This window comes from Gymnogyps californianus, chromosome 1, assembly GCF_018139145.2.
Source record: "Gymnogyps californianus isolate 813 chromosome 1, ASM1813914v2, whole genome shotgun sequence".
In the NCBI taxonomy this organism is placed as follows: Eukaryota; Metazoa; Chordata; class Aves; order Accipitriformes; family Cathartidae; genus Gymnogyps; species Gymnogyps californianus.
In genome coordinates this window covers 196449562-196472480 of record NC_059471.1, presented here as the reverse complement: position 1 = coordinate 196472480, position 22919 = coordinate 196449562, and the positions used below count along the sequence as shown (strand labels likewise).

At 42.1% G+C, this 22919-nt stretch overlaps 1 protein-coding gene across 6 annotated transcripts in view; it reads right to left on the bottom strand.

The window, feature by feature from the left end:
- The window catches only part of MAPK11 (mitogen-activated protein kinase 11), an 86593-nt gene that overhangs the window by 32816 nt on the left and 30858 nt on the right, over positions 1-22919 (bottom strand). For 3 of the 6 annotated variants that reach the window (XM_050905980.1, XM_050905961.1, XM_050905999.1), the window contains 2 exons: positions 22353-22526; positions 17581-19063 (listed from right to left, as the gene is read on the bottom strand). In XM_050905980.1, coding sequence (XP_050761937.1) covers positions 18990-19063; positions 22353-22526 — 248 coding nt within the window. In that variant the 3' untranslated portion in view covers positions 17581-18989. Of the gene's footprint in view, positions 1-8840; positions 8971-9834; positions 9951-17580; positions 19064-22352; positions 22527-22919 lie in introns of those variants that run through there. The other 3 variants (XM_050905970.1, XM_050906002.1, XM_050905988.1) reach the window with 2 other exon arrangements.

Below are 22919 nucleotides of genomic sequence, written 5' to 3'. Positions count from 1 at the left end.
GTGATAAAAAAAATGTATTTACTTGAACAAAACGTTCAGAAGCTAACAGTTTTACGTAAGAGGAGAAAGTATCTTTTAACTTGAACCACTGAAGTGTCGAAAATAAACCAGACAAATCGGTTTATAACCTGAAGCAGTCATAAGTGCTATTCACCTAGCTGGGCCTGCTGCTTGACCATGAAGAACACTTTAAATGTCTTCTAATTTCAGTAACAGGGTAATTTAGGTACATAGACTACAATAGCTAATTGGGAGTATGGAGAAGAAACTAGAACTAAATTGTTTTTATAAAGATTAAATTATCAAGAGCTTAATATGATTTACTATGGCTTATACGTTAGGTTCTCCTTAAGAGTATTTTTTGTCCAACAAAAGCATTTTATCACTCAACAGAGAAATAACAATCTAGTAAAACAGATTTCCCACCACAGTTTTTCCTACTAGTATGGTTTTCAGCAGAACTATACCAACTGACTAGATGCATTATGGTAACTGCCAATGCTTCTCTCAAGCCCATTAAACACCAGCAAATTAAATATACAGAACTCGGTGCTCCAAAAGATGTAGCTGGCATTGTCTAAAGCCAGATCTCAGTTTGGATGCTGCTTAATCCAGGCAGTGCCTAAATAGCACAGGCTTTCAGAGTTGCTTCTTTTCTACTTCTACTACTGATTCACAACCGTTTCTGTTTGCTCAGAGGAAGCCTCCCAAGCCCTGGACTGCTCATGGTGTTTCCCAGGTGCAGGCTGCCATGTCAATAGGGGCGTGCAGGGCTTTGCCGGAAAACAAGCTAAAAGACTAATAATCTTTATAACCTTGTTCAGACCTATGTCCACGGCCATACAATTTAAGGACATCAGATTATACATCAAACTAAAACTGTATAAAATTAGAGACTGCAAGAAAGAAACCAGGGGTAACGGCATATTACGTTGTCTGATGTTACCATCAAAACACTAAAAGAACAACTGAAAAATCCACTTTGATAACAATCAAGATGGATTTTGGACATTACTACTATGTCTTAATTGCTCCACAAAACAAGAGTTCTTTAAAAAAAGGTATGTGCAAGTAAAGAGAAACAAGAGCAGAAATGCAGGAAAAAATTGCATGAGAAGAAAGGCGACTTCCTTTATTTAAAGCTTTAAATAAAAATCTCCAACTGTGATAAAATCCTTACTGCATGATTATTCTTACTTATTTTTATCTTTTCCACATTCAGGGGGAACTACTACAGTTAGCCTGGATATCAAAAGGTCATAATGATGAACAAGCCTGGATATAATGATGATAGCCTGGACCTATCAAAAGGTCATAATGACTAACAAGGTAGAAAAACTAATAAAGATGAAGACAGAAAATTACAATTAAAAACTCTTTTAACATGTCAAGGATTTCACAATACTTCTTTTCTTGCTTCACAAAGCAAGCTTTCTAAAAATCCTGAAATCCGTTTTAGTGTCCAAAATGGTAAGACATATGAATAGTTAATCAATTTAAAAATAAAAGTGAGGGACCCATTTCCTTTTCCTCAGTGATCTTTATTTAATAGCTGCACTTTGGGATGATTTTCCTGTACTGGAACAGAGTCATTACTATTTCCATTTAGGCCACAGCTTTCTGCAGATATGTTAAGCACAAGGAGGTACTGGATAAAATAAATCCTCCGAGGAAGATACAACTCCAGCTACTTCTTCAGAAAAAGGAGAAGAACTGGACAAAGTGTAGGAAACTCCCTCCTCCATAACAACACGGAAAATCCTGTGCCTGTCTAAAATGCTCTCAATTAAATAAAGTATTTGTAAAAAAAATTTTTTGATAGTTAATGTCCCAGCACAAAAGTAAGCCACCGTAAAACAATTACAAGAATCATTTATATTTTCGTAGTGTGGCCTATACAAAATGTAGTGGAGGTATCTGTGAAACCTTCTGTAGCTCTACTTTTGGTGTTAATTCAGCACACTTACTGATACTATCAGAGATGGAACCACAGCCGAGGAACGAACCCAGAACACTCTGAGATGGCAATGAAAAGCATCTGTGGAAACCAGCAGCAGCGCTGCTCTTTCAGGGTCTTTTTTTTCCCCCCATTAACTCTGCCAAAAGGCAATTTCTCAAATGAATTAGCCCACAAAGGAGGCACCTTGTTTCCTACTGCCCACCTGACTGAAAACCAACCAGAATTTCTGCAGCCTCCACTGAAGTACCTTCCTTGCTTGTATCTCGAGGAGAGAGTGTAATACTGTGTCTCTCCCATCGTCCTGCAAAGCAAAACCACAGTAACAGCAAAACTACCCGTCTACTGGTCTAACTTGTTTTCCACAGGTATGCTTTTATTCAACATAGTTACTTTGTTGATTGTGTCTCTTCCCTATGAAGCCAGTGGGGGGTGAGTGGCAGTGTCTCCAGCCTTTCTTATCCCTATCGTCCGTTCCCCGCGCCAAGACATTTATACTGACCACCCTGACCAACTTTAACTACTGTCAACAAATAAAGAACAGCTTTGCATTGATAAGGTGGTTTCTGCCTTTCCCTTCTCAGCTGCCTCCTTTTCCAAACATTATTCCAGCAGTGGAACACAACAGCGAAGAGCTCCTCGTCTCTATCCTCCCCTGCACTTTCATGTATTGGATTACTTTTATTCAAGGATCATTCCACTGCATTTCTGTAAAGGAAAGTTTCTGATGTAAGCAGCAGCACATCAACGAAAGACTCGGATCTTGTATAAATTAGTAAGTAATGTAGGTTATGTCTCTTATACAGTAAGTGCTGCTTTCTCTTGCGGATGTTACGCATGAAAACACAGTGAAGTTGAGTGGCTTTGGCACTTGGGCTACAAACGCAAGTACATTTAAGAGAGATCCCTGCTGGGGTGCACTGAACTACATATTATGCTGCATTAAATTTTCTGCAGGGTTAGCTTCAACTTCATTTGCCTGTGCTGTTCCACATCACAGGGCACCTGCATCCTTTTACTATACTAAGAAGTCTCAATCTTTTTAAAATTTTAACTATCCACGCACAACACTTGCACCACAGTCACCTTTCTTCCCCATGGATTACTGCTACATGACACAAGGGATGCTTGCTGATGGACTGAGAGCTCCTTTCCTTTTCTCCTGCCAGTCGGCACACCAGCAGGCACAAGCCACACCCATGAGCATCACCACACTCTTCTTTCAAAGGACCCATATGTAACACTGGACAGATCCAAATCCTGCGGACAGACACATTTTTATCTCTGGATTGGATAGCAATCCAACGAGAAGGTTTTGGTTTCGGTGCTGTCTTCCTTATTTTCATTTACTGGACTAAGCTTTATTAATACCCAAGGCTGGGGTGTGAATAAATGGCTATCAGCTGAAGCCTGGCCTAGGTAGAACACCTATTAGGCTGGTTTGTGAAAATAAGCAGAAGCGACAACTGATACCACTATGTTGATTTATTGGCTTTTGAGTACCAAAATAAGTGACTCTGGTGTCCTGTTAGCTCCCCAGCTGTGCTAAGCTTTCAGCCCGCAGAAAAGCAGCCAGGAGTGTTTCTCCCCTACAAGCTTTTGACAGCAATAAACTATCCAGTTATGACTGTATTTTTGCTTTCCTAAGGACCTATAAGGAGATTTGCCATCTCCAGCCAGGATTCCCGAACTGCACTTTACTGGCACTTGTGTACCCAAAGGATGTGAATTTTTAGCTGGTGCAGTCCTGCGGGACTTGCTGTGGGAAACCTCTTCTAACACAGTGAGCATGCTTTCATCTGTAAAGGCATCACTCATCTACAACTCCCTTGTACACTGCAGAGGCTGTTGCTCTTCCAATGCTCACGTCAGGCTTAGATGAACTGCAAAAGGTGACAGTTTTAAGATTTTCTCAGGCAGGAACATAGAGTGCCCCACTATTTTCTCTGGAACAAACTCCTCCCTTGGTTGACACTGTGTAGGTGTAAATAAAAAGCCCAACATCTTTTCAAAATAAAGGAGTCAACAGAATTAAATATTAGCCAACCTAAAAGCGAAGGCCTGCATCATCCTCAGAAACATAACTGTAGAGAGGCAGACAATTTGGTGACTGTTGGATACCCGAGTTCCTTCCAAAAGGGGAAAAAAAAGCTACATGGTTCTCATAATGCAAAACACACACTGGTCTTCAGATGTGGGAATACACCAGAGAATAATTTCCACTCAGAGCAGTGAATGAGAGCATAATATAGAGTACCTTTAAACAAATACTGCAGTTGCCTCTTACATACAGGGTTTCCAGGAAGAGAAAACATCTGTAGAATATTAACGGACCCAAGAAACGTTTAACGGGCATTTGTCAAAAATTTTATGCCAGAAACACGTTCAGAATTTAAGGTGGTAGAATTGCGTCAGAATTCCCATGAGTGCTTATATATATACATAGGTATACACATGTATACGCACATGCATGTACCACACTTTGATAAAATCCGCACTCTGTTCTGACACAAGACATCAGCACGAGCCGCTGCTTTTCTCTCCCTCTCTCCAGTGCCATCTCCGCTTCCCAGCTATTTTACACTCCTGTTGACAACTTCAAAACTTCTGTTAGCAAACTGGGAGGTGAGAAGGGCACCAGGACTGGACCAGTACGAGCCACTCTGCAGTTCCTTCAACAAAAGTGGGTATCATGGTATCACTTTCAGACCAAATGCATAACAAAATCCAAGCTATTTGCCAAATGAAACTAAAGGTTCTGCACCTCCACTTACTTGTCTGGGTTTAGCTTTGCATACAGACATCTCCATTAACTTCAGAAGAACACATAAATGCAGAGCTATGCAAATGTTCGAGAGCCAAAGCCAGGGCCAAAGTTAGCATGCTGGCCATATTTTCACTGGTTTTGGTTTTAAGTCAGAGCCATAATAGATAGTTTTAAGGGTCCTCACTTTAACTGAGCTCAAAATGGAAAGAAACAGGGAACAAAAGCAGCACTACTGAAAAAAACTTCCTAAACAGTCTGTTCTTCTATACAAGATGCAGAAGATGCCAAAGAAATAATCAAGAGCTGCTAAGGCTGTAGTGGGATGAATACTTCAAGCTAGCATGAATAAATGAAGAAAAAAAAAAAAAAACCTCAACCCCAAAACAGCGCTTTCTTCATTCTGCCTTAGCTGTTTTTATTCCTCATTTTCACACCATTCCCTCTCTTGTGCCAGAATATCTGTTTATGCAGCTACAGAGTGATCCAGCAGCTTATCCCACTGGAAACTAACTTTTCTTTTTGGCAATGTCTGAAGAATTGATCTGGGTTACACTGCTTCTTAGGCAGGAGAAGTAGCTTATGATGTTTGTGAAACATCCCAGATCCTCTCAAATTAAAAGGCCTACCAAAACCAAAAGGATACCAGTGCCATTAGAGACAGTGATTTATCTCCTAACAGCCGGGTTTCGTCCTCTTCACACACAGCCTCTGCTCCATGGTCCTCAACACCATTTCTCCTCTGGATTTCTTTGCAAAGGGTTAATGAGAAGTCCCATGCTACCAAGTTTGCACAGTTTATATAGCAATATTCCTCACTACATTTAAGTAATGTCCTGCTTGAGAGCCATTAGGGAGAACAAAGGTCTAGCATATATAATGAAAGATGGCCATGCCAGCAACCAGAGTTGCCTCCTCCTGAAAACGCCTAAATAGACAAGCAAATTGACCTGTAAGTTAGCTTCCTTACAAGGTAAAAATACAGTTCCAGTAGAATTCAGTAGGATGACTCCTATATTTGTTTTTACAGGATTCCTGGTCATCCTACAATCCTTCCACATTAAGGAGATGAGCATACTCCTCAAAGGGTCTATAATGGAGGTCATCCAGGGTATTAAGCAGAAGTTTTCCTCCGTTTTCTTCGCTGAAGCATGACATGCTGATGAATTATATCACTGCGGCACAGGTTTAATGGTATCTTCTGCTACCTTAATGGAGGATCAGAGATGCTATTTTTAACACAATGTGTCAGACCATTACAATTTCTTCCATCACTCTGAATATAGCATAAGGTTAAATAAACCATGATAATGTATTGCTACATGCTTAACACAACACTTCCCTGAAAGCTACGAAGGGCAGAGATGGTCCATCGAGACTTAATGACGGTGAAACAAACAAAACATCACACTCCTCATGTAATCCAACATCAAAGGCGTCACGATTACAGAAGGAATTTTGAAAGAAAAACAGATCAGAAGAGCGAATTGTATGTAATTTTAACTATCAAATAAACAGAACCTTGAAATAGTTTATATCCTAAAGTAGGAAAAAAGCAAGACGAAGATTTGTACTGGCAGATTAGTGCAACGTTGCAACAATATCCCAAGTCTAATTCATAGTGGCAATACCGTTAGACCACCTATCACACACCACACCCTCTACGTACTTAGATTACCAACACCCAAGACAGATAACAGTGGTGTCACTATTTTATTGTGGTCTTTGAAACAATTACTTCAGTTTTATTAATTTTTAATAGCAGTTGTATTTACAGTATGGCCAGAAAGATAGATAACTGCTATTTTATAGAAGTATACTATAACATGCTGGTTAACACAAAAATCAGGAAAGATACTTCAATCACTGTTCTATTCTACTAATTCCTGTTATACAGAGATATGAACCCACATGAGTGGGCCCCATTCAAAAATCCATAGCCAGACCCATGGAAGCCACGACGGTAACAACAGAGAACAGGCAGCTGTCCTGCCACTACTGTACATATTATTAAAGGTGTGCACAGCACACTGTGGACTGCTGATGTGAATGGGAAAGGACCTTACTGTCTGCCTGTAAATCCACCCTTTGGTGGAAATATGCAAAAAGGAGGCTCTTTGACAGAATGGTGGTGGGTCAAAGGGGGAGCTGAAAATCCTGACAAGGAGTGATACTGCCACTCTGGTTTAATTTTGGATGGGTGGAGCGGCTAAAGGAGTATCCCGAGATCAGCACAGGGACTAGAAATCCTAAAAGGCGTTGTTGCTCTTCCTAATTCACTGAGGGCGAAACGACTGACAGAAGGGTGTGAGGCTGGGATGGCAGATGGAAGTTCTCTTGATAGGCTGTACTGCCATGTCAGCCTCATCACGGACGGGTGGAGTAGTCAGCTTCTGCCTCCATGGTGCCTGCCAATCCCTGCAGGATCATTTATTCAGTCTTTGTTCTCTAATGAGTAGATGCCGTAATTCATGGTAAAACTTTTCCTTAGTATGTAGACCAGACTCTTCTTTCCGTGGCCCAAACTGTTTCCTAAGACTGTAAATTATTTCCTTCCTTCATATATATTGATACTAACTTTTAAAGATTGTGCTCACGTTCCCCAGTGAGCATTTTATTCTAGACTCTTTAATTATCAAGTGAGTCCATGGAGGGGTTCCAGATTACTATCCTGAAGGGCATACACCGCATAAAAACCACCAGGAGCGGAAAATGCTACCCAACAGATTATTCTGGGAAATGGAAGAAAAATAATCTCAAAATTCTGGACACAGTTAGGAGCTTGGCAACTGCACGAGCTGCTCTGCTCCCAAATGTTCAGTAAAGAAAATGCTGAGAGTATGAAAGCCCATGCATGACACAGAAGTTTCCTGCAAACGTTAACTCTTTAACATATACAGCAGTGGTTATGAAGCAGTTACTTCAAAGGAATCATCAAGTAAAATGATCAAATGTATTAAAAGATTCAGACTAAAACGTTAACAGGCACACAGGTTCTTAAGCCTACAAAAAGGTCTGTGTTTTTCTGGACAGTCAGGATATCCCACAGATTATTCTTCAAAACAAACCTAGATATTGTTGGTACTCACAATGTTAATACTATAATGTTAAATGGCAATAACTGGCTATTGTTATTACCAGTTTCTCTCGTCCTCGCTTTCGATCTCTTAGCTTTCCTTGAAGGCCATCTGAATGGAGCTATGCTCTAATCTCCCACATTATTAACATTTTAAATCACGTTCTTATGCATCATTTAAACAATTCCCTCCAAACTCTCTTTTTTTTTCACACGCATTCTTCATGAACAGCATTTAAAGCCACTACTGCGATCCTCCAAGCCCACCCTGGGACCCTTCTCACCTGGAATCCATGCTTTGATTCCACAAAAACTGTTTTCACACAAATCTCTCCTCCTTTATTTTTTTCTTAAACCACTAAGCACTATTGGGACTAAGTATCTTCATCTCAGTGACACTTTCAACATTTCTTTCTATGGCTGTTCTTCTTTCACATTACATGGGAATCTCTGCAGAGCTCTGTATCCTATTCTCTGCTTCCCAATAAAGCAATTTATTTAGTTATTCATGAACTTTTCCTGTTTCACATTAGTACGAGCCCAAACTTTCAAATGCTTCATGAACGATAAAAAAAAGAGGAAAACCCTACCTCCTCCCCAAAGATATGCATGTGTACCATAGCCATCTTCATGCAAATTCAGAAAAAAAGAGACGCTGGCACCCGAGACCTACAGGCACAGACCCATGCTTTGCACTCTCCTGCACCTCACAGGAATGTAGTGATGGAGACTGTAATTTCTGGTCCTTAATCTCTCTCGCTAGCTCTGAGCACAAATTCCACCATGGTCCAAACCTTCCCCACTCAACCTTTCCTACATGGAAATGAAGTGGTGTTTCTCACAGGATATTCTAGTTTGTGCGAACTGATGTTTGTAGATAAAAGACAGACAGACAAAAGACAGACACGCAGGTCTTGCCCAAAGACTCCTGAATTCCATGCAGCCACACATCTGCCTTGTCCAACTCTGCACAATTTTCTTTCTGTTTTTAGGGTGTGTGAGCTGCAGTCTTGGGGGGGATATCTGCTAACGACCCAACTCACGTTTTCGTGCTTCATGTGTTTGAGGAGGCGCAGCTCTCGGTAGGCTCTTTTGGCAAAGAGTTCAGACTGAAACGGGCGGTACAATTTCTTAATGGCCACTTTGGTACCACTTCTTCCATCGACGGCTGAGCTTTAAGGGAAATGGAAGAGTTTGGTGAGCGAGGACTGAAGCGAGACTGCAGACCCCGCCACCCCACCGGCGCCGGAGAGCGGCCACATCCTGCCCCGCGCTGCCCAGCCCTCAACCTGCGGCCTGCCAGGTGCCTGCATGGCCTCCCTGTGCCAAGGGAGGAGACCAGCTCCCCAAAGCACTTTGCCTGCAGCGTCCCACGTCTAGCTTCATTCATTTAAAGGGCTGCCAGGCCTTCTGATGAAAAGTAGCCAATTTTCAAAAGGTTTAAAGAGGAACATCTGGGGAGGAAGAAGAAAAAAGCAAAAACCAAAAAAAAAAAAAAATCCCACAAAACCACCAACAACACAAACCCAAACCAGGTGTCCCGTCCCAAGGGCCAACACCTCGGGTTTTGGGGACGCTGCCGCTCCGGGGGAGCCTTACCCCCAGGGCCGGGGCCGGGGCCAGCCGCCGCAGGCAGCGCTCCCCGGACAGGGCTGGGCAGGGCTGGGGCGGCGGCCCGGGCTCTGCTTGCTCCGGGGACGAAAACACGCGTGGGACGGAAGGCGGTACGCCTGCCGGCTCCCCCGCGAAGGGCCGGGCTCCCCCGGCGGCACAGCCCGCCTCCCGCCGCCCGGCTCGGCGGCGGCCAGGTGGGCAGCGGGGCCGCCCCGCTCAGCCCCCGCGGGGCCCGGCAGCACCGGGCGGGGCCAGGCCGGGTCCGGCACAACAGCCGGAAAAAGTTGGCAGGGAACAACGCGAGAAAGGGCCGGGCCGGGCCGGGCAGCGTCCCCCCGGCCCCGGGCAGAGGCCACCGCGGCGCCCCGCCGCCGCCGCGCCCTCCCGGGGCTGCCCGGCCCCGCCTCGCCCCGCTCCGCTCACCAGACGGCTCCGTAGGCGCCGGACCCCACCGGCTGCAGGTCCCGGTAGCGGTCCCGCACTTCCCACAGGGTCTTGGTGATCTCCTGCCGGTAGAACCCATTCTTGGGGGAGGACATGGCGCTGCGGCCCCCCGCCGGCACCCGCCGACAAAGAGCCCGGGCGGGGCGGGGGGGGGGGGGAAGCGGGAGCGGCCAGCGCCGCCGAGCCGGGCTGCGGCGAGGGGCTGGGCTTGGGCGAGCGGCGCCTCCCGCCCCCGCCCCGCGCACCCCCCGCCGGAGGCCCGGCCGCCCGCACCGCGCCTCCCCCGGCGGGGCTGGGAGCGGCCGTGCCCGCCCGCCCTTGCCCGGGCACCTGGGGCTGCGCTCGGCGGAGGCGGAGGGCGGCGAAGCGCGGGGTGGGTGTCCCGGCGGTGCTGTGGGGGCAGCGAGCCCTCCCGCCCGCCTGTGCCCGGCGGCAGCGGAGCGCGCATAGGCGGGGAAGCAGGTGCCGAGGCTCTCGCTGCCTGCCCAAGTCCTGGCCGTGGAGCTGAAAGCAAATCCATCCCAGCCCTCTTTTCGTGTGTGTACGCGCCACGGTGTGGCACTTCGCTCGGGGCTCGTGTTGCGGTCGTGTTTTGGATCTGAGAAGAGGCAACCGACTTTTCCATGGAAGTGTTAAGGAATATGGGGGCCTGTAACTGATGAGAGCTGGGAGTACAAAAGCGAGCTTTCAAATGACCTTTGCACGAAGGTGTACAGCTGAGGGCTTCCCAGTTCATCTCGGGGTCAGACCCCAAGTTTCAACAGTATTTCGTATAGTTAAATAGAAACAAGCACACACTTGATTCAGTTGCTCAGAGCAAGTGGTCGGGTGCGTGGCTGGTGCAATATGAAACAGTTCAAGCAGCAGCTTGAAACAATTGCAGTGCTGGAGTACGGAGCGTAGCGACCTTCTCAATACCTCTATGGTAAATAGGCCTGGACCGGCACGTGTAAGGCGAAGACCTGCTTTAAAAAATGTTTTATGTGTTCTCTGTGTGAATATAATTAAAATTCTTGTCCTTCGGGGTATGGTAAAGCCTTTGTTTTGTCTGACTTCACCCCTGAGCAATGTTGCTGAGGTTAGATAATTCAGACTTGCTGTCACTAGAGTTCAATTTGTGGCTTAGCTTGAAAGGGGCAATCTGGCCAAGTTTCGTTGTTCCTGATGCCTTTTTGGTAGTTGCCGTGGGCCCAGACCTTTTCGTGCCTGACTGTTGAATGTGGGAAGAACAGCCCTGCCCTCCCTCCTCCAGATATTTGTGTGTCAGGTACAGGAGGAAAACATCCTTCCACCCAATAGCTGTGTGTTGCTGACTGGTGACCTGTTCGACTCCCTGGTTTAGTGAGAATGGAAAGCAACCTTCTGACATTTGGCAGGTAATGTGAGGCTCGTGTCAAGTGTTAGATTAATGATACATGTTTGCTTTTAAAATCCACTGTCCCAGCAGATTTTTTTTTTTAAATTTCTGACATCACTTTTATGTCGTGTTTGCCATTCAGATGATGGCTGGAGTGAAATGTGGTATGGGCAAGGTGAAGGATAGGGCAGCTTCCACTCAGTTTTGAGCCAGTCCATTAGTTAAATTACTTATAATGACAAATATATATGTTTCTAATATAGTAAGGATTAATTCTGCTTTTGAGCCCTCACCTACTTTTCCTTTATCCAGTTGTGGCAAAATGATGCTTTCTTACTGCTTGCTTTTTATCAAGGCAGAAAGTAGATGATTTTGATACACTACATGAAAGTACTAACCCAGCATCAAGACAACATCGCTCTTGTGCAGAAGCTGAGAATGTTACAGAGCAACTTTTGTAAGCTATTTTAAATTAATTGACAAAGCTGGCCAATGCTGGTTTTCCCATGTTTTTCCTTCATGTAAGTATTTACATATGCTTTGCTATAGATGGGTGAGGTAGCAGTGTAGGTCAAATACAAGACCACCTTTCCCCATCAGGTCACACATACAGCAGATGAACCAATAAACTTACTGAAAAGACTAGGAAATCAGCAGTGTTGTAACAAGGGAAGCTTTGTCTAATAAAACCATTAAAAGTGTCTATGAAGGGAGTGAGACGAGAAACTTGGATCCACCCACAGCTGATAGATTTTACAGCAGCATCCCAAAATGCATGAGCCTCGGCATCCTGCTAGGCTCAGGTGGATACATGCTGATGTGTTTTCCCAAAGACAATTTGTTGCAATGAGACTAATAGGATACTACGGCCGTATCTTATCCCAGGCAATGTGTGCTTGACATGGTAAATTAAAAAAGGAATGCTATCAGATGTTTCTGCTTTTGGCATATATTTATTGTAAAGTTTATAGAACAAAAAGGGACCTTCTTCAGACATTATGAATAAAAGATAATAAATGCATTAACGATGCAAAAATCCCACTTTTCTAATGCCCATCCCATAAATGGAAGCCTGGCAAGATTGTTACCAGGAAAAAACATTCGTTTTGATACCTTTGGTTTTGTTTTTAAAGAGCCAACTTCCAATGTGTTGGAAGGTTGCCATCAGCTGCAAAGCATATGAGGTAGATGGGATGTGTGCAGTAGTCTTTCTAATCCCTTTGGGGACTGAGAGCTCCATTTATACTCCAGCCTGGACCTGAGGCTTCGGTGCTGGAGCAGGAGCTCTGCAGGAGAGCAGTGAGAAAACTAACCATGTTTTCCTGAGAAATTCTGCATGTATGGAGTCTGGTGAGAGAGTTTGATGGAACGCTGCTCACAACAAACTGTTAATTAGCAGTGATAAAATGGCACAGCTTAGTTTGTCAGGAGCTGAACTGCGGGCTGGCTGCCGGGCCCTGGGCGAAGGAGGTGCATCTGTGTGAGCAGGGAGAGGGACTGGGACCTTGATCCCCAGTCCAGCCATTGGCAACGTGGATTCAACCGGGGGGAAAGCAGGACATCATACAAAGTCCTTGGAAAAATCAAGCATCTTCCCACCTTTCTGTCTGTTTATGTCTATAAGATGTCTTTCACATGGTCATTTTTTTCTTGATACACTAATTCACGTATGAATAATTTGGTTTTGTAAAACATACCTTAAATGTCATAAACATAAAATCTTGCTGGATTGTCAAAAGCTGGTTCCTAGAATATTTTTTTTTTAACCAGCTTTCTATATCCCCACCTGCAAAAAGTTCTCTGTTCTTGTCTACTTAGATATGTTGCCATGGAGGAAGTAAGTCCATTTTATTCATTACAACAAGAAGTAAAGTTTAAATAAAAAAAAAAAGTCAGTTTTCATCTGAAAATATTCCCATGCTATTGTGTCCCCACCCTTCCCCAGTGGAGCTGCTGCCAACTATTTTGCAACTTTTCTGGTTTTGTCTCTCTGACTCCTGAGCAGGGTGCTTCAGTTCCAGTTTCTGTGACACGGAGCACCCCTGGGGGCCTCGCCATGCTGCGAGAGCACTCAACTATCAGCAGAAAGGAATAAATATGCACCACCTAAGTGCTTTTAAAAAAAAAAAAAAAAAAATTAAACTGGCTGTTTCATTTGTTCAAGAGGTCGAGTGAGAACTTACTAAGTAACTATTTACTACCCCATTATCCCTGCTTGCTGGAGGGGGGTGGAAGAAGCGAGGCCGGGTATAGAGGGTAGCAGACAGCTATGTATAAACCAACTGCTTTTAACACTCTCCTAACTCTTTCTCCTCAGAGCCTGCCTAAAGGTCCTCTTCAGACTCATTCCTACAATAAGAGTAGGAGTTTAGTTTTTAAACTATCACAGATTGCCGCAGTCTGAGAAGCTATTGTGCACAGAGGAAAAAATACTCTTGTGTTAAAGAATTTCCCAACTTCAAGGCAAAAATCATACAAAAAAAGCATTAATGGATATCACTCATTGATAGCTTTACTTATTTGTCGCTGCATAGTTGTGCACATCACCCGTTTAAATCACCAAAAGCTTGGTGGTACTCTTACACCGTCTTTCCCATCCTCCTTAACGTTGCATTCATTTGTTGCGTTTCCATCTCAACCTAATGAGGGAGCTGGACAGGACAGGAGTACGGCGTGTTATTTTTGCACAGAATGTAATGTAACCAGGGTTTATTCTTGATTTGAGCCTTCGGGCTCTATTATAAAATGAGTATGAAATAGGAATATTTTATCTTAGTGCTAATCTACAGGATATTATTCTATAAGGAGCAAAGTATGGCTCAGTGGAGGCTGCCAGTTACGGCAGATTTAATGTATATTTGTCTCAGGGCAGCCACTGTGATTCAGTATTTCTACTGCGTTCAGTATTACTTGTGATCAAATTGGAACCTAAAAGGACTAGCTAAAACCTCTGTGCTATGGTACACATCTTAATTTGTGACAATAATTGAAGCTGGGGGACTATGTGAGTGCAAAATGAAGCATCTGTATGCATGCGAGATTGACGCCTAATTGAACAGTTTCACTCATTATGTAGAAATTTCCTGTCTAATGGATTAAGTGTCTGATTGGTTGGAAGATCAGTGTTCGCATAGGAAACTCACAATATATTCCCTCTTTGTAGTGAAAATGTAGACCCTTTTAGGCATATCAGTTCAATATTTTATCTTACAGCAGAAAGGAGGTCAGCGGCAGCTACACTAATGCTGCTTTCTGAGTCTCTTGGTACCAGTCCCTTAAAAACCCTTATGCTTTTTGCCTCGACTCATAAATTAATGACACTTGGTACTCTCACTTGTGCAAGCGTGCTGATTTTCTAAGGACCAGCTTTAGAGAGTTGTGCTACATCCATAAACACTAGCAGCACGATTCACATGTAAGAGAAACAAGCAGCTGCTTTTAAAGCAAACAGATGTGTTGCTATTAATTCCTTCCTAAGAAGACTCATCTTGCCAAGGCTGAATTCATTTCTGCTGCTACCAAAGGACATAATTTACCCAATTTACAGTGCAATTCTCTTTTAGCAAGAGCTAAATCTTTACCACTGCTCATCTGTCAGGGATTCTTGGGCCAAATCAGCAATTTACAGATATAGCAAAGGATACTTAAGTAATTTGTGCCTGCAGCTGAATACAGTACTTTTTGTACAGATTCATCTTTGACCAAGTCCTGAGAGACGGAACGTGGAGGTCTGTTTTCTTGTTATGATCCAGGAGCACACGTGACTGGAAGAAAGGAAGGAAGTGGCTTTTGTATTGACTGCTCCCCACCTCTGTCAAAGGTGCTTTTGCTGCCAGCATTTTGTCCTTGAAAGGGCTGTCCCCCTCCTGTCCCTGGGGTGAGCTTGCTGTGTCGGATCCTGCAGCGTACTGACCTTCCTTCCCTCTTGCTCTCACCTTTTGCACCACATCAAAAACATGCCAAGAGCACTAATGGGAATTCTGCAACAATGCTGTCTAATTAATGGCTCTTGACCTACTGGTGCATGATATATTTTATCATATATTAGTGTTGATTACCTAATTTCCTATTATTCCCCCCTTTCTAAATTCCCAAAGTTATTAGTAACCCTGCTGTTTCATACTTGTGTAGCCACTTTGTATATTCTGGGAGGAGGGAATTCTGTGTATTATGGCACATGATACCCTCTAATGCTGTGCTTTTCCTCTAAACCATCCTTGGTTTTTCTTTCCATTAGCACATTGTAAATTAGAGATTTCTTTAGTCTTGTCTTTATTTCTGCTTTGGCTGTGGCATATCAATTCTTGCTGCTGGGCTTCAGTGCGGATGAGGTAGAGAGCTTAAAAAATAAAGATGCAGATTTTAAAAGAAGTGTAGTGTATACTTATGCGTGTCAAAAGATTGAGATGTGTGCAAAAGACTTCTTTTTCCTCTTGCAAGACCTCTTGCTTCCAGTGATGATAAAATTACTAAACTTGGGGTTGCACTTAACAGTGATTATAGAGTGAGATAATAAATACTAGAAGTGATTTCAATTCAGTAGGTGGAGGGATAACAAGCTCTTGTGACTGAAAGCTGAAATTAGGTAAATTCAGATAGCAGTAAATTGTTAGCAATGACAGTAATTAACCAGAGAAAGCCCTTGGAGAGTTGTGTTCTACCCCAGTAGAAAAGCCTGAGCCGCGTCCTCTGCTAGCATCGCCCAGCCATGCTCCTCCAAGCGTCCCTTCTGTGCTTCGCAGGTGGTCGGGGATGATAAGCAACCTAAGTTACTGTGTGCTAAAACCTACAATGCTCTCCCCAAACGTACAGGCAATGTGTAGAGGACCTACAAAAGCACGATCATAATAATGAGAGTAGGAGTGGTGTCAGGAGATTAAAACCCCACAGTTTAAGCAGGCTCCACTACAAGTTTTGCAAACAAAATTTGGGCCATGTAAACAATGCCTTCATTAAAGACATTTTTAGCAAATAAATTTTATAAAATAGAACTCTTACTTTTATATTTATTTACTCTTTAAAATTTACTTTTAAGCAATCTGCCTTACAGGTTCACCAAGCCTGACAAAGCCCTCACTCCTAGATGTTTACCTCCATTTGCCTGTTTGTGTTGGTTGACAAATGGTTTTTTCCATCTGTGTTCAAATGATAAGCATTGTTAGTGCTAAGCCTTCCACCTTTCTGTCCCAGTGGGGTACCGGCTTTCCAATTACCCTGTCATGCTGTTGTAAACTGATAAATTTACCACATTGCAGTCCCACGTTGGATTACCACAAGGGAGTCGGTTACCTGCTCTAGAAAAATACTTTAATTAGTGGCTTTTGAGGTCTAAGAAATTGCCTTCATTTTGCAAATCTAGGAAAAAGATGTCTCTCCCTACTGTTTTTCTTGACATTAAAATGAGATGATTTATGGGGTTTGATGGTATTTCATTAAAAATAGCTGAGCTCTTGTTACCCATTACTGTCACCTTTGATTAGTTTAAATGTGGCTATGACCGTCTTCTTCCTACATAATTTATGTCCTAGAAAAAATTACATCTTTGAATGTAAAAGGAAATATTCAGAGTTGCCAGAAGAACAAATTTTGGAAGTGATATAAAACTTTCTTTCTACCTCAAGTAGCAGAGCTATGGCAAGAGCAGACCGTCTGGTCTTTGCCTACCACAGTTCCACATATTCCTTTGAAACATTTGGTGACAGCCACCCTCATAGCCAGGAAACCAAATTAAACAAATGATGGGACAAATCCCACACTAAATTAATTATCATTGGATGCAGGAGGTTCTTGTGAAATCTCTTTACTTCATCCTTGCCCTTCCAGCTGGAACAGAGCTGCAGAACAGGCTAGCAAGCTCATTATCAGATTTCACAGAAAATAAAGCACTGAGCTACTTTTCTGTTAACTGGTAAACAAACAAATGAAAAAAAAAATATTTACAAGACATGACTAAGTGATTATTTTCATTATGTAGTCAGTCAAATAATTTAAGGATTTACAACCTTTTCACCTATTTTAGTCAGCATGAAATTCAGTCGTTGCATGACTATTACAGGCCTCGTCCAGCTTTGTAGGAAGCCAAAGTAATGACGGCCAGACAACACTTCAGAGGACTCGCAAGAAATCCAGGCAGGCATTTACTTTCAGATTAATATACCTTGCAGAAAGTTGAATACAAGTGGCTGTATTCCACTGGATGCAAGTATCGGATAACTGGCCAACATTATCAACAACAGTCCACCACTTAGTCCACAAATTAGGAGCACATTTTCTAGATGGAATGCTTATTTCTATTTCTCAAAGAAGACAAACAATACTGTATCAAGTATCTCTGAAAAGTCAAAGTTCTTGGACTTGATTTTTTTTAAAATATGTTTATTAAGAAAAAATTTTTCTTTTTACATAGAAAAGATACAGAGGAAGGTAAATAAATGCAGTAGAATTCATTACCTCATGTAATAACTGTACAACTGAATCTTAATGACGAAAGTTGCAGAAAACCTAAATATTATAAAAAGCCACCTCTAAAACGAGACTGACAGAGCGAGAATGAGACACAAAAATGAACAACATTGAACAACTGTGAATCACAAGTATGTAGAAAGACACAGCCAGTACACCACAAGTGGCCTCACGCCAAAGGGTATTCCTGTTTGTATTATGCCTTCAATGGGGAAATCAGATAAATTTAATTCTTTAAGAAATCTCGGTATCTGGTGTATCCTGCAATTTATTATTTAGTTTTCCAGCTTTTGAGAGCTGGAAAGCCTTTAAAATTTTGCTTAAAAAGAAACTGATGAGATGGATATTGTGTTTTTCACAAACAAATTCTTAAATCTTCTTGTTTTGTCATGTCTTCCAGTGGCAATTACTAGATTATTTTCCCAAGGATTACGTGAAGGAAAATAGGACAATGAGGAATATTGAATTCAAAGCTGTGAACTGAATGGAGTACTCTTGCACTGCCATCTGTGACAGCCTTTGTTGAAGCTTGCAGAAGACTACAGAGATCTGCCGCAGTGCCTTCAGGGCACCTTCCTGTAAACTCGGGCAAATTCACCAGCACTCCACCGATGGCACGGTTAGGAGTACGATCGGGAAGTAAAATTGTCTCACAAACGGGTACTGTGCAGATTAAAAAAATATACATGGGGAAAATAATGAGAACAGACACTTGAATGGCAACAGAACACAAAGATTTATTTTTACTGACTTCCAACTGGTGTTAAGATCGCTTGAGAGACATCCAGTAAATTTGTAAGACCACCACAGATATGACTACATATGCATATTCTGTCTATCTCACTACCACGCCCTCTCTTCATAAAGGCACTAACTATAAATAATATGAAAACGGACAGATAAAATGCCAGAAAAAAAAAAGGATTGCTTGTATGGACTTCTATGTTTATGTTTGTATACATTCATGCTTTAAATGTACAATTTTTAAATTAATTTAAAAAGTCACCTTTATTTTGGCAATACAACTGATAAAATGAAACATGCAGAACACACAGCTTGACAGAACTCAGTGCATAATTTTGTCAGAATGAAGCAGTTCTTTATCACCCTTTGTGAGTCGGGAATACATTCATATTACAAGGCAAAAAAACCCCCACCCAAAACAGACATCTGGCTTCTGTATAATGCATCTGCTTTTCCACATCTTCTCCAACATCTTTGGATAGTAAAATCTATGTCTGACCACAGGTTAAATTGTATGGTTATATTTTAACAGTCTTCATAGTGCAGCAAGGCAAGACAGAGCTGCCTGTATTCACTGTTCTATCTCCAGGCTATCCATTTTTAAGTCGGGAGGTTTAAAGCTAATCACTTCTTCATAGGTAAGTTCTGTGGAGAGGGTGTAAGGGAGAGAGAAGAATTAGGTGATATTCTCTTCAAAAGAAAAATATTCCAGACAAAGCAGTTGTATGGATGCATGTGACTTGTAGTTTGTATTTCCAGCCTTTTTAGAATCCAGATCCAAAAATAGACTGAATTCACTAGGAATCCTTCTGTTAACCTCAGATTACAAATTAGACTCACAAATACTGTTATTGTACAACATGTCTGTCCCCTTCAGCTAATTACTAAAACACACAGGCCCTGAAATGGAAACATCAATTACGCTGTCAGATGACATGCCAAAATGACGTAATAAAAGACAAAATGTAATGGAAAATGGAATCTTTAAAAGCACCCGAACAGGTTTTAAAATGTACACATTTAACTGCAGAGAATGTTCTTTATCATCTCTCAGTCAATTGCCTTCAACATAAATCATTTGCAATTCTGTGCTAATGCCTTGGAATCTAGGTTTTGGGGTTTTTTTATGCTTTATTGTAATTAACTTAATTTTAAGGTCCTCTGAAAAAAAAAGTCTTTTGTCTTAGAAGCATGTAACAGTTCTATTTTCATCAAGAAGGGCTTAGCTACAAACATGGATTCCCTGCTATTTTACCCTGCTTTAGGAATAGCCCTTTATCTTTTCATGCTGACAGCCACGTCCTGTTTTGTGCCTTGCACAGTAATAGAATATGTCATCAGTGGCTACCTCCTATGTATTTTCTCAAGTTAGATATTGTATTTTAAGGACCAAATCCTGTTCACACATAAATATACAGCTAACAATGCATTACTTCAGGTTCTGTTTTCCAAACAGTGATGTTTAAATCATATCAAACTTGTGCCTATTAGCTTGTTTATTAAACAGATCTGTCTGAGACAGCTGCTATACCTGCAAGTGGACCTAGCTCTCCAGTAAAAAGTATGTAAAAATCTTCAGGCTGAATCTTGCTTACGCTCTGGTTGTGTTATGCTGTAGCATGGTGTACAGTGACCAGCGTGCCAGCTTCAGTGAAGGACTTCTCTGAAAGAAATTCTGTGTGCAGAACCCCTGAGGCGGAAGGATTCGTTAGGTGACTCTTTCAGTGATTGACTTGTGGCTATTAAGTAGCATCTGGTCACAGGCAGCTAGGGAGGAGCTAGAGCGGTCCTGACTGAACTCGGAGGAAGCCAGCGTCCTCACAAATTGGACACCTGGAACTGTATTAGAAACTATTCCTGCTGGCTGTGCATTGTATGTTTATGAAGCTCCTTACCCGGTTCTCATGCCACCTACTCAGCAGAGAGTACAGATGTTACGCTGCGATATGCGCAACTGGAGCAACAGCTAAGGAGAGAGAGTGCATAGCATTCAACTCTGAATAGCATACTCTTGGCCTCTAAAATTTTGAAATATTTTCTAACTGATTAAACATGTCAGAAAGAAATCTATGAGCTTGGGCTGCAAGCCTCAGCAGTGTGCAGTGGAGGCCAAGGAAACTCTTAAGTGCATAATGCGTAAGAATGTGCCTGAAATCTCATTTTACTTTGGTGCCTAGTCCCTCTTGGGATCAAGCGCCACTGATCTTTAATTTGAACAGGAAAAGAGGGGAAATACACCATTGACATCTTGAGAAACTGGGTCAATATTTCATCAACAATACAAACATTTTATGCAAATGGTCACCTTTCATGTCATCTTACTTAAATGTGGCACATACTGTACTTGAAAATAAAAAGTTTATTCCCCAAGATGAAAATACAGCCAGGAGGAAGAGCTGCATGTCCTGTGCCAGTTTTGAGATTTTTGTCTTGGGCCTTTTTGTCCCCCTGTATAAAAAAGGACTTTGACCTGTAGTTCCAACAAGGACAGTGATGTAGAAAAATATGATACTGTCCTTCCTAAAGAATTCACTGCCATGTCCTCATTTCAGTTCAGAAAGTGTTAAGCTAAGATTGTTCCTGAAATAATTTCAATGGAGTTTCATCACGAACAGAAATCAGCTTCATGACTCGGAAATTGTTAAACTTTCCTGTTAAAGACTCAGTCAACCACAAAAGTAGCAGAAAACAAATCATCCACTCACATAAGTATAGCAGCAAATTGAACATGCCTCTCAATAAACAAGATGTACGGGCAGTGCTGTATGCTGCCAGGTTTTGAAGAGAAGAGCATGTGTAAGGAGTAAGCAATACCAGTCAATCCTCCTTGTTTGTACAGATGCAGTAGGCTTCTAGAAAACCCTTTTCAAGGCTCTAGGAGGTTGCTTTATTGTAGAGAGACCCATGACCCCGCTCCTATCTTTCTTTAGGATGTATTTGCTGTAGTCAGTCTGCTTGTCTCCCCTGCAATGCCCAGGATAAAACATGGCACAAGTGGAAGGGCTTGAGTAAGACATGGGAGGTCAGTATTTTTCATCATAAACCTACCCACTATGCTAATACATTTTTATCAAACCTTTCTGGAGTAAAAGTTATAGAATATACAAATAGAAACAGAAGAACATTTATTTTATAGAATACATATTTCATCTTAAGCCAAGGAAAGGACTTTACTGATAAACAGGAACAATTAGTTTTCTAGAACATTACTCTCAATTTAAAATGTCTAGTAAGAAATTTTTAGCATAATACGTCCTCATTAGACAATGATGAAATTGGACTGTACTTTTCAGTGTACTTGCAAACTTAATGTTTAGCCACCTTACTTCCGTGAAACTGTAGTGCAATATGATCATGATGCAAGCATGGAATTAACTAATAAAAAAACGTTGTTGCATTATTTCTCAAGGATGGGTTTTGGGCTGTCACTCCCAAGTAAAATCACCAACTCTCATCTCAAACAGGATCAATAGCATGGTTTATCTATTAATCCCAATTACTTCGCTATCTAAAGAATGATTAACAAAATACACATCTATGTGGAAAATACTCATTTCTGGTTCTGAACAAAGCTAGACCAGAATCCCAAATAGTGTCAGTTGCCCTAGGACAGTTACTTCAGCTGAGGATCTGACCTAGAAAACTAAAAGACAGAATGTGTGGTTATCTGGTAACTAGCATCAGCTTTGAGTTAAGATTAAACCTGCTACAGGGAATCTAGTGAGGAGATGACAGAATGGGGGAAGGGAGCAAAAACCAGAGAGGAAACACAACCGTTTCCACCTCTCCACTCCCACAAGCACACACATAGACTTATCTTGTTTCCGTGCGGCGTAAGAGTTCAAATTGCTCTGGTTAGAAACAGAGGAAAACTGTTATTTAAGTAAGGGTTTGTTCTGCTGCATGTATTAACTACTGTGTGCAATCCTGTTACCTTTCCATTCATCTATGTTTCGCTCCTTATTCTCTATTGACTCATCGTACAGCTCGGCCTCAGGTTCATCATCTGGATCGTGATACTGTACAAAGTACGGATGTGCAAGTGCTTCCGAGGCAGTAATTCTTTTATCGCTGTCTAATATAAGCATCTTCTCAAGAAGATCTACAGCTAAGGAAAAAAGAGAAACGCAGTTCAGAGTGAGAAGGGACCATCTAGAAATAAAAGAGAAGGCAACTGTTTACACAATCTGTTCTCACTCATCTTAAACACAGTTAACATTATTGGCAAACCCACAAAATTTAGGCAATATAACAAATAAGTTTTGAAGATTTTATACCGTGAGTACAATTTTCAGAGCTGAAGGAAGCTTCTGGTTTGTTTGTGGTATGCACAAAGGTTCATTATAGTCTATTTGATATCTGATTCACCTCTTCAGACATCCAAGGCCTTCATTCTGAAAAGACCTCTGTGTGCTTAAAGGTTAAATATCCTGTGTTGTGCATCATGTGCTTAACTTGGTCCTGATCCCAAAGCAACTTTACAGGACCCAGCATAAAGAAA